Here is a 15,934-nt window from a genome sequence, read left to right as displayed (position 1 = left end):
ATAAAACTGTGACGAAACAAAAGTTCATATTTCTTCATTTTCAGCTTCAAGAGTTAAAATTAGTCCAATATTTTGATGTCTTTTATTTATTTTCAGGTTTTGTACAGAGGCATAAAACGGTCACATCAGAAGAAGAAGGAAAACCTGATGAGTGTCAGATAATAACGTGAACATTTCTACTTATAACAACATAATTATTTATCTGATAAGTATTTTGTTAAAACAAAAAAAGTTTTTGTTTTTTGCAGGCAAAGTTTTTATTGTACCATGAAAAACTTTTTATGTTATTACCTGATACTGGTGATCGTTTTCTCCGGTTCTTTTGAAACTGAGCTGAGTTTACATCCGTTTGAAAAGAAGCTCAAAGTCCTGAGTTAGAAGCTGCTGATGTTTCTTCACTTTAACAATGTCATGACATCTTTGGTGGCAGCTGCTTGAATCTGTTAGACAAAGACAGTAAGATAAGATAAGATAAGATAAGATAAGATCAGCAGGCATTGCAGCAGCACAACAAAGAAATAATAACAGAAATAAATACAGATAAAACAGAAAAGTAATAATAATGATAATAGAAATATACAGTATGAGAAGCAGAAACACTAGAAAGTATTCATTAAGATAAGATATACTTTATCGATCCCCAGAGGGCAAATTCAAATATCAAAGCAGAACAAGACAAAAAGACATTAAATAGAATACGATAGAAGAGAAGAAGAAAAAACAATTGATAAATAAAAGATAAATAAAATAAAATAAAATAAAATTGCTACATCAAGATGAATAAAATGACTAAACACGGCAGACAAAGTGTGGAATAAACTAAAGTGTCAACTGGCAGATTAAGTGTCATGTTGATCAGATGCAAACTGGACGCAGCTTAAGCCAAACTGCTGTTGTCCAGTCTGATGGCGGTGGGCACAAAGGAGCGTGTGAGTGGTTCAGTCCTGCTCCTGGTGGCTGAAGGAGCTCCCATCAGACACAGCTCGTCATGCAGAGGAGACAAGGATTGTCCAGGACTGCACAGATTTTGTCCTCTGTTCACAATTAAAGACAGTTTGAGAGAGAAGGACAAATAAATAAATAAATAAATAAATAAATAAATAAAATATGAATATTAAACTGAATAAATGTCTTTCTCATGTAGTTCCCGTTCTGACCGTTGGGTGGCAGCATCACGTCACTGCACCGTCCCGTCTGCTGCACGTAAAGAAGAACAAGACGCTGAGCGGTGATTGGCTGCTGAGAGGGGAGTGCGGGCGTGACGTCAGCGGCCGGCAGCAGAGAGGAAAGATGGCGGCGGTGACCAGAGGCTCCTTCACTGTGTTCAGACTGCTGGTGAGAAACACCGAGTTTATTTACATTCTCTAAAACTGTTTTTGTTTGTTTGTTTGTTTGTTACTGATGCGAATGGACTGGCCGGATGACGTCACACCTCCGTCACCTGGTCACACTGTTAGCTTAGCGTGTTAGCTGCTGTAACTTGTACTGCCATGCTAATTTTGATGCTAGTGCTAAAAGATTGAAATAAAAACAGAGGCAGGAGCTGCGCGGTGCTAACAGGCTAGCATCATGCTAATATGCTAACAGGTTCATTCAGTTAGCTTCCTGCAGGTCAGAGAGCTAACAGGCTAACAGCTATCAGCAGCTGATAACAAGCAGAGTTCAGTCAGTGCAGGAGGAAGTACTCGGATACTCTACTGCAGGGAAAGTACTGATATCACCATTCTGTGAAAGTGTTAGTACTTTTACTACAGTAGTGGTTGTAATGCAGTACTTTTACTCTTAGTGAACTGTAAAAGTACTCGACTGCAAATAAAAGTCCTGCTTCCTAAACTTCACTCAAGTAAAAGTATTCAAAGGAACGTCCTTCACTTTCTCACAAACATCAACAGGACATTAAATGTGTTGTCTTCCTGTCAGCTGAGTCAGCAGTACCGCCGCCGATGTTTCCGGCTGCAGAGCTTCAGATGTGACAGACGTGTGCAGCCGCTGACCTTCAGATGGGACCCAACACTCCAGATGTTGAGCAGCAGGACGCTGCACACCGCCAGCGGTGAGTCCAGACCCAAACCGTCCGCCTCCTGTTGTTGTTGTTGTTGTTGTTGGGATTGTTGATTTATTGATGGATTGATTGATTATCTGAGAGTAAACTTAATGATCAGTGAATGATTCAGAGTTCAGATCTGGTTGGTCCAGTTTCAGGAATCCAGGAAGTGACCAGGTGTCTGATGATGTCACATAATCAACTCTTTATTCACTTGTTCCTGCTGTCACAGCTCCTGGAAGTTACCATGGCAACCTGCCAGAACGTTGTCTTTGTGTTGGCAGTGGAGCACTTCCTGATTAAGTCGTAGTTTGATAGAATCCAAATCAACAGGTTTCATCTCACAGAAAGGTCTCAGACCAGGTGCCGTATTCACAAAGCCTCCTCAAGAGAGAGCTAAGAGTTACTGATGAAATGAGAAGAAAACTCTTAGAATTGTGACATTTTCTTAGAGTTTCCTTTAAAGTTAAGGCTTAAAGTTAAGACTAAGAGTTTCCCCTTAAAGTTAAGAGTTAAAGTTAAGAGTTAAAGTTAAGGCTTAAAGTTAAGGGGTGGTCCTGGTAAAGATAAAAGTCGTCCACAGAGCGTGTCAGACCTGATAAGAGGAGACAAAGTGTTGGGAGCAGGAGGAGGAGTTTAAGAGTTTCTGAATCAGAGGAGAAAATGGTGGAAACACAAAGAGGTCAGAGAAATATTCTCCAAACACTGGACGACAGAGGAAATGAGACGCTGCAGATCAGATGATGTCATCAGGGATACACACACATTTCCCAGCTGACTCTGTAACGTCAGAAACAAAATGATGACATCATCACTGAGGTATGTGAGGTCAGAGCAGCAGTGATGAGTTGAGTCTGTCTCAACCTTCATCAGCAGTGATCACACTAACACTGACACTGTCACAGTCTGCAGTTCATCTCATGTCCACTGGGTGTCCTCACACCTTACAGGCTCACAGAGGGGCGTGTCTCTGACAACCAATCACATCACACCTAACAACAGGGTCGACCACACCTCCTCACTGAGGTCACAGTTTCTGTCCCTTCATCACTCACAGAACTTTCCTGAATCACTCCTGACCTCTGACCTCTGACTGCTGGCTAAAGGGTTTTAGTCACTAGCTCCTTTTACACTGACAGGCTTTCAGCGAATGTTGGGCCGTTTTGCCGCCAAGCTGCGAGCGTTTAGACACACAGACCCGGATTGACGAGTTGATCCGAGGTGCCGAATTTTCCTGCTCGTAGGGTAGACATATTGGTGGAACCCTTTTAGTTTAAACAGACCGAGGCGGCCTTCTGCCACGGGAGGAGCTGTTGATGACTTGTGGGCGGGAGGGGGTGGGAGAATTGCCGAAGGACTGACCAGCCGCGGCTTCCCTCCCACGTCACTGTTTACGTCACACGCTGAGCTACACGTTTTGTTACTTGCTCACGCCCCCCATTGCCCCGAAAAAGGCACATTCTGTATAAACAAAAGTAGGTAGGCGGCATTTTGCTGCACTCCCCGATTTTGTTTTTATACTGCCAATGCTGAAAAAACACTGATTGGGCTTTCCTGCAAATTTGCACAACTCCTGTTTAAAAAGGGTTAGAGACAGGAACTCTCTTAGAGTGTTCTCAGGATGTTTGTGAATACGGCCCCACGTCTGAGATCAAGTCTGAGATCAGGTCTGAGATCAGGTCAAAGATCAGGTCTCAGATCAGGTCTCAGATCAGGTCTCAGATCAGGTCAAAGATTAGGTCTGAGATCAGGTCTCAGATCAGGTCTCAGATCAGGTTTCAGATCAGGTCTCAGATCAGGTCTAAGATCAGGTCTCAGATCAGGTCTAAGATCAGGTCTCAGATCAGGTCAAAGATTAGGTCTCAGATCAGGTCTCAGATCAGGTCTAAGATCAGGTCTGAGATCAGGTCTGAGATCAGGTTTCAGATCAGGTCTCAGATCAGGTCTAAGATCAGGTCTCAGATCAGGTCAAAGATTAGGTCTCAGATCAGGTCTCAGATCAGGTCTCAGATCAGGTCTAAGATCAGGTCTGAGATCAGGTCTGAGATCAGGTTTCAGATCAGGTCTAAGATCAGGTCTCAGATCAGGTCTAAGATCAGGTCTCAGATCAGGTCTGAGATCAGGTTTCAGATCAGGTCTCAGATCAGGTCTAAGATCAGGTCTCAGATCAGGTCAAAGATTAGGTCTCAGATCAGGTCTCAGATCAGGTCTCAGATCAGGTCTCAGATCAGGTCTGAGATCAGGTCTGAGATCAGGTTTCAGATCAGGTCTAAGATCAGGTCTCAGATCAGGTCAAAGATCAGGTCTCAGATCAGGTCTCAGATCAGGTCTAAGATCAGGTCTCAGATCAGGTCTCAGATCAGGTCAAAGATTAGGTCTCAGATCAGGTCTCAGATCAGGTCTAAGATCAGGTCTCAGATCAGGTCTAAGATCAGGTCTCAGATCAGGTCTAAGATCAGGTCTCAGATCAGGTCAAAGATTAGGTCTCAGATCAGGTCTCAGATCAGGTCTAAGATCAGGTCTCAGATCAGGTCAAAGATTAGGTCTCAGATCAGGTCTCAGATCAGGTGTAAGATCAGGTCTCAGATCAGGTCTAAGATCAGGTCTCAGATCAGGTCTAAGATTAGGTCTCAGATCAGGTCTCAGATCAGGTCTAAGATCAGGTCTCAGATCAGGTCAAAGATTAGGTCTCAGATCAGGTCTCAGATCAGGTCTAAGATCAGGTCTCAGATCAGGTCTCAGATCAGGTCTCAGATCAGGTCTCAGATCAGGTGCAGTCCTTCAGTCCCACTCAGCATGAACACAGAAAGTGATGAAGTGATGATGTCACTGATGTGTTGTCTCCCGCAGTGAGTCGAGGACCAATCGTCCAGTTCAAACTGTCCGACATTGGAGAGGGAATCATGGAGGTGACGGTGAAGGAGTGGTATGTACTGAGAGACCACGTTAGTACAGACACCATAAAAACTACAAAGACCATAAAAACTACAGAGGCCACAGTGATTTCCTACAGAGACACTACACAGAAGACAGAAACCTGAGACCAATAAAAGTACAGTGAAGTGCAGAGACACAGACTGAAAGTGTCCTCAGTGTGTCCCCAGTGTGTCCCCAGTCTGTCCTCAGTCTGTCCTCAGTGTGTCCCCAGGCTGTCCCCAGTCTGTTCCCAGTCTGTCCCCAGTGTGTCCCCAGTCTGTTCCCAGTCTGTCCTCAGTGTGTCCTCAGTCTGTCCTCAGTGTGTCCCCAGTCTGTCTCCAGTCTGTCCCCAGTCTGTCCTCTAATGACTGAACTTGTCCCTCAGGTACGTGAAGGAGGGCGATAAGGTGTCTCAGTTCGACAGTATCTGTGAGGTTCAGAGCGACAAGGCGTCCGTCACCATCACCAGCCGCTACGATGGAGTCATCAAAAAACTCTACTACGACGTGGACGCCACGGCCTTGGTGGGAAAACCACTGGTGGACATCGAGACAGAGTCCAGCTCAGGTGAGACACCGACATCTGGTGGTCCTCAGTGTCTCCTGTTGTTCTGGTTCAAACTAAAACCCTGTTGTTGATCAGAGGTGATCCAGGAGGAGGACGTGGTGGAGACGCCCGCCATGGCTCGAGAAGAACACACCCACCAGGAGATCAAAGGTCACAAGACTCAGGCCACGCCCGCTGTCAGGCGCCTCGCCATGGAGAACAACGTGAGTCTCAGTGTCCTCAGTCTGTGTCCAGTGTCCCCACTCTGTGTCCAGTGTCTCCACTCTGTGTCCAGTGTCCTCAGTCTGTGTCCAGTGTCCCCACTATGTGTCCAGTGTCCCCACTCTGTGTCCAGTGTCCTCAGTCGGTGTCCAGTGTCCTCAGTCTGTGTCCAGTGTCCTCAGTCTGTGTCCAGTGTCCCCACTCTGTGTCCAGTGTCCTCAGTCTGTGTCCAGTGTCTCCACTATGTGTCCAGTGTCCCCACTCTGTGTCCAGTGTCTCCACTCTGTGTCCAGTGTCCTCAGTCTGTGTCCAGTGTCCTCAGTCTGTGTCCAGTGTCCCCACTATGTGTCCAGTGTCCCCACTATGTGTCCAGTGTCTCCACTATGTGTCCAGTGTCCTCAGTCTGTGTCCAGTGTCCCCACTCTGTGTCCAGTGTCTCCACTATGTGTCCAGTGTCCTCAGTCTGTGTCCAGTGTCCCCACTATGTGTCCAGTGTCCCCACTCTGTGTCCAGTGTCCTCAGTCGGTGTCCAGTGTCCTCAGTCTGTGTCCAGTGTCCTCAGTCTGTGTCCAGTGTCCCCACTCTGTGTCCAGTGTCCTCAGTCTGTGTCCAGTGTCTCCACTATGTGTCCAGTGTCCCCACTCTGTGTCCAGTGTCTCCACTCTGTGTCCAGTGTCCTCAGTCTGTGTCCAGTGTCCTCAGTCTGTGTCCAGTGTCCCCACTATGTGTCCAGTGTCCCCACTATGTGTCCAGTGTCCTCAGTCTGTGTCCAGTGTCCCCACTCTGTGTCCAGTGTCCTCAGTCTGTGTCCAGTGTCCCCACTATGTGTCCAGTGTCCTCAGTCTGTGTCCAGTGTCCTCAGTCTGTGTCCAGTGTCCCCACTATGTGTCCAGTGTCCTCAGTCTGTGTCCAGTGTCCCCACTCTGTGTCCAGTGTCCTCAGTCTGTGTCCAGTGTCCCCACTATGTGTCCAGTGTCCTCAGTCTGTGTCCAGTGTCCCCACTATGTGTCCAGTGTCCTCAGTCTGTGTCCAGTGTTCTCAGTCTGTGTCCAGTGTCCCCACTCTGTGTCCAGTGTCCTCAGTCTGTGTCCAGTGTCCCCACTATGTGTCCAGTGTCCTCAGTCTGTGTCCAGTGTCCCCACTATGTGTCCAGTGTCCTCAGTCTGTGTCCAGTGTCCCCACTATGTGTCCAGTGTCCTCAGTCTGTGTCCAGTGTTCTCAGTCTGTGTCCAGTGTCCCCAGTCTGTGTCCAGTGTCCCCACTATGTGTCCAGTGTCCCCACTCTGTGTCCAGTGTCCTCAGTCTGTGTCCAGTGTCCCCACTATGTGTCCAGTGTCCTCAGTCTGTGTCCAGTGTTCTCAGTCTGTGTCCAGTGTCCCCACTATGTGTCCAGTGTCCTCAGTCTGTGTCCAGTGTCCCCACTATGTGTCCAGTGTCCTCAGTCTGTGTCCAGTGTCCCCACTATGTGTCCAGTGTCCTCAGTCTGTGTCCAGTGTCCTCAGTCTGTGTCAAGTGTCCCCACTATGTGTCCAGTGTCCTCAGTCTGTGTCCAGTGTCCCCACTATGTGTCCAGTGTCCTCAGTCTGTGTCCAGTGTCCTCAGTCTGTGTCTCAGGTTTTTGGTGTCAACAACATACATGTTATTGAGTTTCTGTTCTAAACAAGAGATCAGTGCTCAGTCAGTAAGTAAACAAACAAAATATGAAGTTGGTCCGCTGCTGTCATCTGAAGTGGAACAAATTAAAGAATATTTCTACAGCATTTGTTTCATCTGCGTCAAATAACGTTACAGAGTCTGTTAGTGTTGTCACGGTAACAAAATTGGGACCCATCTTGTGCACTATGGCCGCCGTATTTACGTATTCCTGTCCGTGTCTGTGTCTGTGACCCCCGTGGTTGAAATCTGAACTCACACAGCTGCTGAATGATTTATTTTGCTCGCGCAAAACTATTTTTAGTCGCAAATGTGAGTAACGTTAAAATGCTCGCACAGTAGAGCCCTGTAGTGGAAAACATATCACTGTAGCATTGGCGGTGTTTCCACCCTTGCATGTCATTACGGTGCTGCATACGTTGCACGTCATGCTGTTGTGATGAGTGAATGTCATGAGTCTTTCTTGGTGAAGTGAAGCCAAGCTTTCGACCGCGTCTGTCTCTCCACCACTACGTCTTCTTTGTTGTTGAACGCACTGCTGCCTGACGAGCGTGACGTGCGTCATCGACGTAAAGATTCGGCGTAATGAAAAGAATCGATAAGGAAATCGTTAAACATAAAGGCTAATGATGTCGATGAATTGAACCAGTTGGAACCGGTTCTCGATTCCCATCCCTAGTTGTTACCATGGAGCTTCAGTGTGCGTGTCATGAATATACAGTGTGACATGGAGAGCTGTGGGTTTGTTCACAGCTCACAGTCTTCATGTTCCTCATGTTTAACACCATGGCACAGTGAAATGGTGACAGGAAGCTCCAGGTTTTCAGAATAAAATCACCAATTAATCTGCTGTAGTTCATTATAACTGTTCTTTCAACTTCTACTTCCTGTTGTGTCCTGGTGTCTCAGATAAAGCTCAGTGAGGTGGTGGGGACGGGAAAGGACGGACGGATCCTGAAGGAGGACATCCTGAACTTCCTGGCGAAGCAGACGGGCGCCATCATCCCTCCGACCCTGTTCCAGGAGGTCCAGACCCCGCCTCCGGTCCCGCCTCCGGTCCCGCCCCCTGCTGCTGCCAAGCCTGTCGGCGCTGCGGCGCCCGTCAAACCTACACCCACCACACCCAGACCTGTCTTCACCGGGAAGGATGTCACTGAGCCCCTGAAAGGTCAGACGTCATGTCACTGCTTGCAGGTGCTCTCTGATTGGTTCTTCCTGTCGCCATATTGAACAGACTTCCTTTATTTTCACAATAAAAGTCCTGTTTGACGCTGAGCAGCAGCAGCAGCAGAAGAAAAACAGTTTAAACATGAACCGACAGGAGCAGCGAGTTCAGGGTTCAGGTCTGAAGTGGAATCACGGTCCAGGTCTCTGAACAGACCCACAGGAAGCTGCAGTGACATCATGTCCTGTTTGTGTCGTGCAGGTTTCCACAAAGCGATGGTGAAGACGATGACAGCGGCGCTTAAGATTCCTCACTTCGGTTACTGTGATGAGGTGGACCTGACCCGCCTGGTGTCTCTGAGAGCCGAGCTCAAGTCCATCGTCGAGAGTCGAGGTGTCAAACTCAGCTTCATGCCATTCTTCATCAAGGTACGCCGCCGCTCCGCCTCCGTGCTCATCACTCACATGTTCATAGAGTCCATGTTCACGCTGCGCTCTCATTGGTCCAGGCTGCCTCCCTGGGCCTCCTTCACTTCCCCATCCTCAACGCCTCGGTGGACGAAGGCTGCCAGAACATCACGTACAAGGTCGGCATTTTGTTTTCTATCACTGCTGTTTGACCTCTGACCTCTGACCGGTTTCACACTTATGTTCCACTCCTTTAATCCATCATCGCCTTCGATATCACTGTGTCATGTTAAAGTTGGGACACCCTGAGACAGCCGAGCAGTGAGACAGCCGAGCAGTGAGACAGCTGTCCCAGGGTCTCTCATTGACAGTGATGGTGAGGACAGAGCAGGTGACTCCTGACAGCTTGTGCCAACACTCAGCAGCCATGGGCTCCTCTACACAGCTGCAGCACTCTGAACACTCAGAACAACACTCCTCTGGGGATGACGATGTCATCAATATCTCTGTAACGCTGCACGCAAGAGAGACTTAGTTCTGCGTTTAGCCCAGAAGCTAACGTTAGCCGTCCTGCCGCTCCAGCAGGCGCTTCAGCCTGGAGCTGCTGCAGAGTAACTCAGTAAAATAAATCCACCACTGAACGTCGTCTGTGATTATTGATCTGTTTTCTGATTTAGAAAACAAAAGCTGAATAATGTTGAACTTTGGGTCAAACGCTGCGTTCCTCACTGTCACCAGCCGTCCAATCACAGTGGAGAAAGGGTGTGAGAAATATCACACATCAGTTTTCAGCAGTGAAATAAAGATTTCAGTGACGTGATTAAAAATAACACCAGTGAGAGTTTAGTCTGTTGAAGACAGAACGACCAATCCATTGACCAGCTGATCAGAATTTTACGGCGCAGCTCTGTCACAATCTGAGTCATTACTAAGTTGAGAGCATGATTAAAATAGTTGGTTTTTATTTCCTGTTTCAGTTTCAGCTTTTTCTTCTGTAAAATGTTGATGTGATGAAACGTGTTGGTCTGTTTCCACCTGAAGACGTCGCAGCAGATGAGCCTCCTGCCAGCTGTCCTCGTGTCTTTGTTGTTGACGGACATATCTCTGTGTCCCGCAGGCGTCTCATAACATCGGCCTGGCGATGGACACCAGTCACGGTCTGCTGGTTCCCAACGTGAAGAACGTCCAGCTGCTCAGCGTGTTTGACATCGCTCAGGAGGTGAACCGTCTGCAGACACTCGGAGCTGCAGGTCAGCTGGGAACCAACGATCTCAGCGGAGGAACCTTCACCCTGTCCAACATCGGATCAGTGAGTACAACAACAACAGCAACAACAACCTGAACCTGCCGCACGTCTGAGCGACACCAACCTGTGTCCTGTTGTTGCTTTAAACCAGATCGGAGGGACGTACGCCAAACCGGTCATTCTTCCTCCTGAAGTTGCCATCGGAGCTCTGGGAACAATCCAGGTGGGTTCAGACTCTTCAGGGTCAACACTTGTTAGTCACAACATGCACGCCTCATCAGATACACGTGTTAATATGTTAATGTGCTGCTGTGATGTCATCAGATACACATAAAACAAGGACACTGCACATAGTGTGTGTGTGTGTGTGTGTGTGTGTGTGTGTGTGTGCGCGCTAGCTGGCAGCTGTAGCTCCGCCTCTGTTTCCTTCCATGCTTGGTCCTTGTTTATGTGAACATGGTCAGAGCTGTGGACGCATCACAAGGCTTCACAAGAGGATTTTGAAAAACCTCGGTGCGTTTCCACTGAAATTACCTGGGTAAAAAACTTTCCCTGGAAAAAGTGCCTAGCAGGGGGGTAGGACTTTTCAGATTACCCAGAATTCTTGAGGTTCTTTGTGTTTTGTTTAAGGATGGGTACTGACACCTGGTACTGAATTAGCCCCGGGGTTAAATTATAAAGACCGTAGTATTGATAAGCACTGATGGTAATGGTTCTTTTGTGCTGGTGCTGATCTTCTCCACACACACACACACACACACACACACACACACACACACACACCAACACGACATGGTAACCGGTGAACAGCGGAGCAGCCGCGGTGGAAAAAAGTGAGAAGTGAAGATAACTCGTAAATGACTCGAGTTGACGGCAGCTACACTCGTTACTCTGTACAGCCCTTCCAGAAAAATGATTGTGGTTGTTGTGGGCAAAAATCCTTGATTATGCGACACGTTTTCTTAAAAAATGCGATGGAATATGCGGGAACTCACAAAAACTGTGGTTTGATGAAAAAGAGAAAAAAGTGATTCCCCCAACACCCTGTTGTCACTAGGCTACTGCCTTAATGTAAAGAGTCATTTCTAATTACTTCCTATGATAAGTAACCATACTACATCACAGAAAGTGCAGGGAATATTTAAGTTCTCATCTTGTTTTATTTCAGACCTTAATAAACACATGACTCAAACTTACAAAACATTGCTGAGTTAAACAAGTTCTGCAGCTTTACAAAAGAATATGCTACAACTTCTGTAACAGTGAATAAATAAAATATATATCCTGTCATGAAGGCTATGGAGAGAGATTCGTTTTTGCGCACCTGCTGGTTAAGCGCTTTTTGAAAGGAGTCAGGCGACAGAGACCTGTCACGTGCTCTTTGGACCCGCAGTGGGATTCACCCCTGGTGTTACGCGCTCTGGGAGAACCTCCCTTCTCTCTGTCACAAATCTCTCTCAGACTACTGTCATTGAAGGCAGCACTTCTCTTAGCCCTGACTTCGTAAGATAGTGAGTGATTTATGTGCGCTCTCAGTCTCCCCGTCTTGTCTCGTTATCAGAGGTGACGGGAGCGCAGCTACTCTGAGACCGAATCCCTCATTCATGCCTAAAATCATAACCAGCTCTTTTAGGTCGAGAGTTATTTCACTGGAAGGTTTCTTCCCTCCTCCCCACAGGAGTGAGAGAGAAGAAACGTCACACCGACTCTGCCCAGTGTGACCTCTGTCTCATTACGTGATGCACACAGCGAGCCTCCGACGGACACAACAGCTGTTTGTACATTACAGAGAGCATCCACAGGCAAAACCCTCCAATTAATATTTCAGTTTTCTGATAAGATATATGTGACTTTTTTGCAACGAAAACGTGGGGATTATGAAATCATGCAAGCCCCGCATATTTTGTGCATTTTGCGTGGAAATCGGCGATTTATGCAACGAAAGTGCGGCATCTTTGAAAAAATGCGGCCCCCACATGAATATGTGGACTTTGGCTGATTATGCGTTGAATCATGTTTTTCTGGAGGGACTGACTGTAAGTGACATTAACCCTTAGAGAGTAAAAAGCCAATACTTTATCAATACATATAAACATGTAGACAGTGATATTCAATAGGCTCCGCCCACAGTCTCTCATCCAACGTCACTAACATTATGTCTGACACAAGGACAGCACACTAGTTCAGCTGATGGTGAGTTGTTCCTAATGAGCTCTAATGACAGCTGTCTATTTGGAGACTGACTTAGTTTGACACGTAAAAGACTTTACGCTGAGCTGCTGGCTGAGACAAACAGCCCAGCTCTCTACACCAGCACTGTGTCACCACGTAACCAGACAAGCTGGTGGAGCCAAATACAGGACACACACTGAATCATGTGTCATCACGCTAATTTGAACAAATGTTCAGGAACTTTGAGGTGGAAATCAATCAATCAATCAATCAATTTTATTTATAAAGCCCAATATCACAAATCACAATTTGCCTCACAGGGCTTTACAGCATACGACATCCCTCTGTCCTTATGACCCTCACAGCTGATCAGGAAAAACTCTCCAAAAAACCCTTTAACAGGGAAAAAAAACAGTAGAAACCTCAGGAAGAGCAACTGAGGAGGGATCCCTCTTCCAGGACGGACAGACGTGCAATAGATGTCGTACAGAACAGATCAGCATAATAAATTAACAGTAATCTGTATGACACAATGAGACAGAGAGAGAGAGACAGAGAGAGACAGAGAGAGAGACAGAGAGAGAGAGAGACCAATGTAAACAAACAGATTCTTTTAGCCAGGTAAACACATTCCTGGAAATGTTGGTGTAAAGGGGCTGTAGGTGGTACCACGTAGGTGGTGACAGCATCACACTGTCAGAGTTTGATCCCAGGCTGTCTTTGATCACAGACCGTAACAACGACCATCCTTGACCCTCTCTGACTGTGTGACATAGGACCACCGTGTTAGAGCCACGCCAAAGATATCAACACGTTTCTTTACCGCTGGTCGTCTTCAGTCTGGGACAGACCAGAGTCACACAGTGTGCACGGGGTTACACAGATGAACTCACGCCTCCTCCTGTTGACTGAAACTGAAACTGAAGATGTTTCCTGTTTCGTTTTTTTTTTTGTAAAAACATAAAATGGTTTCAGTTTGTCTTTTTTCTTTTTCACGTCGGGAACTAAAATATATTTTCACCATAACGACCCTGGACGCTGGTGTCTGTTTCTCTGTCAGGTTCTTCCTCGGTTCGACGCCGGTGGTCAGGTGGTCCGAGCTCACATCATGAACGTCAGCTGGTCAGCGGATCACCGCATCATCGATGGAGCCACCATGTGTCGGTTCTCCAACCTGTGGAAGGAGTACCTGGAGAACCCAGCCAGCATGGTGCTGGACCTGAAATAGACAGAGGAATATTTCCCATCAGCCCCGAGGAGGACGAAGACCTTCATCACTGCTCCATCTCCTCTTCCTCTTCTGATGCCTTCGCTCCCTCTCTCTGTTGGAGGCCTTCATGTTCACTCGCTGTTGTTTCCTTGTTGCCTTTGAGCCAGGCGCCAGGAGGAGGGGGAGGGGTCAATCACGCTGTTTTTGTGACAACCAACAACACACACACACACACACACACACACACACAGAGGAGGTCAGAGTTAAAACAAACACTGACATATGATCTTCAATGTTTCAGAGAACAGACAACAAACTGATGATGATGAACTTTACTCTTCATCACTTCACCAGAATGACCTGCTGTGAATCAGTGAATCAGTGAACTGGTGAATGGAGCTTGTTGTTGTTTGAAACCTGCTCTTCATCCCTCAGTCACAGTTTGTCTTCCTGTGAATCAGCTGCTCTGAGATCAGTTTGTAGTCACTGGACTGAAACATTAATGGGACAGTTCACACGTTCACACGTTCACACGTTGACATGTTCACATGTTGTGCTGTGTGAGGCACTGATCCACAGTCAGTGTGTTTCCTACAGCAGACGTCAGTCAGCAGTTTGGAGTCTGACATGGAGGATGAAGGATGTCCTGCTGTGGGCGGAGTCAGAAACTAAATGTGTTTTAGACTCCTTAAAAATCATCCTCAGTTTAAGTGTACGTTATATTGAGCATATTTTCACTGCTTCATCTTAATGTCACACTGATGATAGACGGGACAATGAAGCTGTTTTCTCTCTCGTCACAGCCAGACTGTCCGGCAGCAGCAGACCAGCAGCTCCTGAGTTCACTCATGTTAAATCACTGGTTTTCTTAATGGAGTCTGGCTGTGACGAGAGACAGATAGAAGACTCAGACTGTTTCCATGACGACAGAGGAAACAGATTCTTTTAAAATCCCTGTAAACATGTCAGTGTGAGTGAAATGGTCCTGCAGTGAATGTGTCACAGTGGGACTAACACACCCAGATCATGTGACTCCTGCATGTATACAGTCAATCCGACCCAAACTGGCCGAGGCGCTCTGAGCATGCTCCACAGTTTCCGCCCCGGGCTTTGACCCGGAAGTCCAATAGCATTAAATGTGTAAGAGAAGAAGAAGCCGGTAACAACATGGAGAAATCTACATCCAGAGCCGTGACTTTTTGGACGCACCAAATGTACAGAGCTGTAACATGTGAACGTGTGAACGTGTGAACGTGTGAACGTGTGAACTGTCCCTTCAAACGTCAGTTGTCGTGTCTTTGTGTTCATGTTCTGTGATGAAACGTTCTCTGTAGAACCAGGTTCCTTATCAGTTTATCAGACGTGTCAGAGTCCAGCAGAGACACTGGGACTAAAACCATCCATGATGTCTCTTTAACTCACTGTCGTGAGCTCAGTCAGCTGATGACTTCCTGTCTGACGTTTGGTTAAAGGAAAGTTCTGTGTGTCGTCATTTCGATCTCTGATGATCTGCTGCGGTCTGATCTGATCTCAGACCTGTTTCTGCACCTGGTCCAGTATGCTAATGAGGGGGGCGGGGTCAGGACACCACATGAGTCAGGTGAAGGCTCATGTGTCACATATTTGGAACAGTTGGTGTGAATGAATGAAATCATGATTCAGTTTCTGATGTCTCGTCAATAATCAATAACACAGAAGAATAAGCGTCAACAAACGTGTTCTGTGGTTCAGACCCGTCTCCCTCCTCACGGTTTCTGTCTGTCCTCTGTCTGTCTTCTGTCTGTCCTCCATCTGTCCTCTGCTGTTTCATAATAAACACTAACCCTGACAGACAATTATCAACCTGTAAATAACCACAGTGAGTCCTGACTGCAGACCTGGTCCTGGTTCTGGTCCTGGTCCTGGTCCTGGTCCTGGTTCCTGCTGACTGCAGACCTGGTCCTCGTCTGTCCTGAAGACTGTTACAGAACCTCCTGATGATAATAATGATAGTAGCCTGATCCAGGATCAGCTCCTGGACCTCGGTCTCCTCTCTCCTGGACTTCCTGTCTGTCCTGGTGGCTGCTGGGTAAAAAGCACATGGTGTTGGTTGTATGTTACTTTTCCTGCTTTGTGTTTTTGGTTTTAGCGACAGACTTGATGTAAAGGTGTAAAAAACAAACGAACCTGGGTTTTTGTATTTTTGGGATCTCGTGGATCTGAAACGATTCAAGTTTAATGAACTGTTTGAACCTGGTGAAAAAAAAGTTTCAATAAAGTTGAAGTGCACAAAACGAGTGTGTTTGTGAGCCGCAGACACTGAAACATCCTGCTGTTGGAGTCACATGTCCACAGATGGTCATACAAACACAGT

The 15,934-nt window shown here is 46.9% G+C and overlaps 1 protein-coding gene across 1 annotated transcript; it reads left to right on the top strand.

Moving 5' to 3' along the window:
* Positions 1-1,202: 1,202 nt before the first annotated feature.
* dbt (dihydrolipoamide branched chain transacylase E2) lies at positions 1,203-15,854 on the top strand. Its single transcript, XM_078168416.1, has 11 exons — positions 1,203-1,335; positions 1,921-2,053; positions 4,895-4,970; positions 5,346-5,527; positions 5,603-5,730; positions 8,291-8,549; positions 8,808-8,974; positions 9,055-9,132; positions 10,071-10,262; positions 10,351-10,422; positions 13,432-15,854. Exons 1-11 carry the CDS (start codon positions 1,291-1,293, stop codon positions 13,597-13,599), a joined length of 1,500 nt encoding a protein of 499 aa, XP_078024542.1. The 5' UTR covers positions 1,203-1,290; the 3' UTR covers positions 13,600-15,854.
* Positions 15,855-15,934: the final 80 nt, after the last annotated feature.

This window comes from Epinephelus lanceolatus, chromosome 6 (genome assembly GCF_041903045.1).
Source record: "Epinephelus lanceolatus isolate andai-2023 chromosome 6, ASM4190304v1, whole genome shotgun sequence".
In the NCBI taxonomy this organism is placed as follows: domain Eukaryota; kingdom Metazoa; phylum Chordata; class Actinopteri; order Perciformes; family Serranidae; genus Epinephelus; species Epinephelus lanceolatus.
This window is presented reverse-complemented; position numbering and strand designations above follow the sequence as displayed.

Coding starts and splice junctions, on each gene's coding strand:
- dbt (XM_078168416.1), top strand. CDS start 1,291: ATGGCGGCGGTGACCAGAGGCTCCTTCACTGTGTTCAGACTGCTG. Junction 1,336..1,920: donor TCACTGTGTTCAGACTGCTG/GTGAGAAACACC, acceptor TCTTCCTGTCAG/CTGAGTCAGCAGTACCGCCG. Junction 10,423..13,431: donor GAGCTCTGGGAACAATCCAG/GTGGGTTCAGAC, acceptor TTTCTCTGTCAG/GTTCTTCCTCGGTTCGACGC.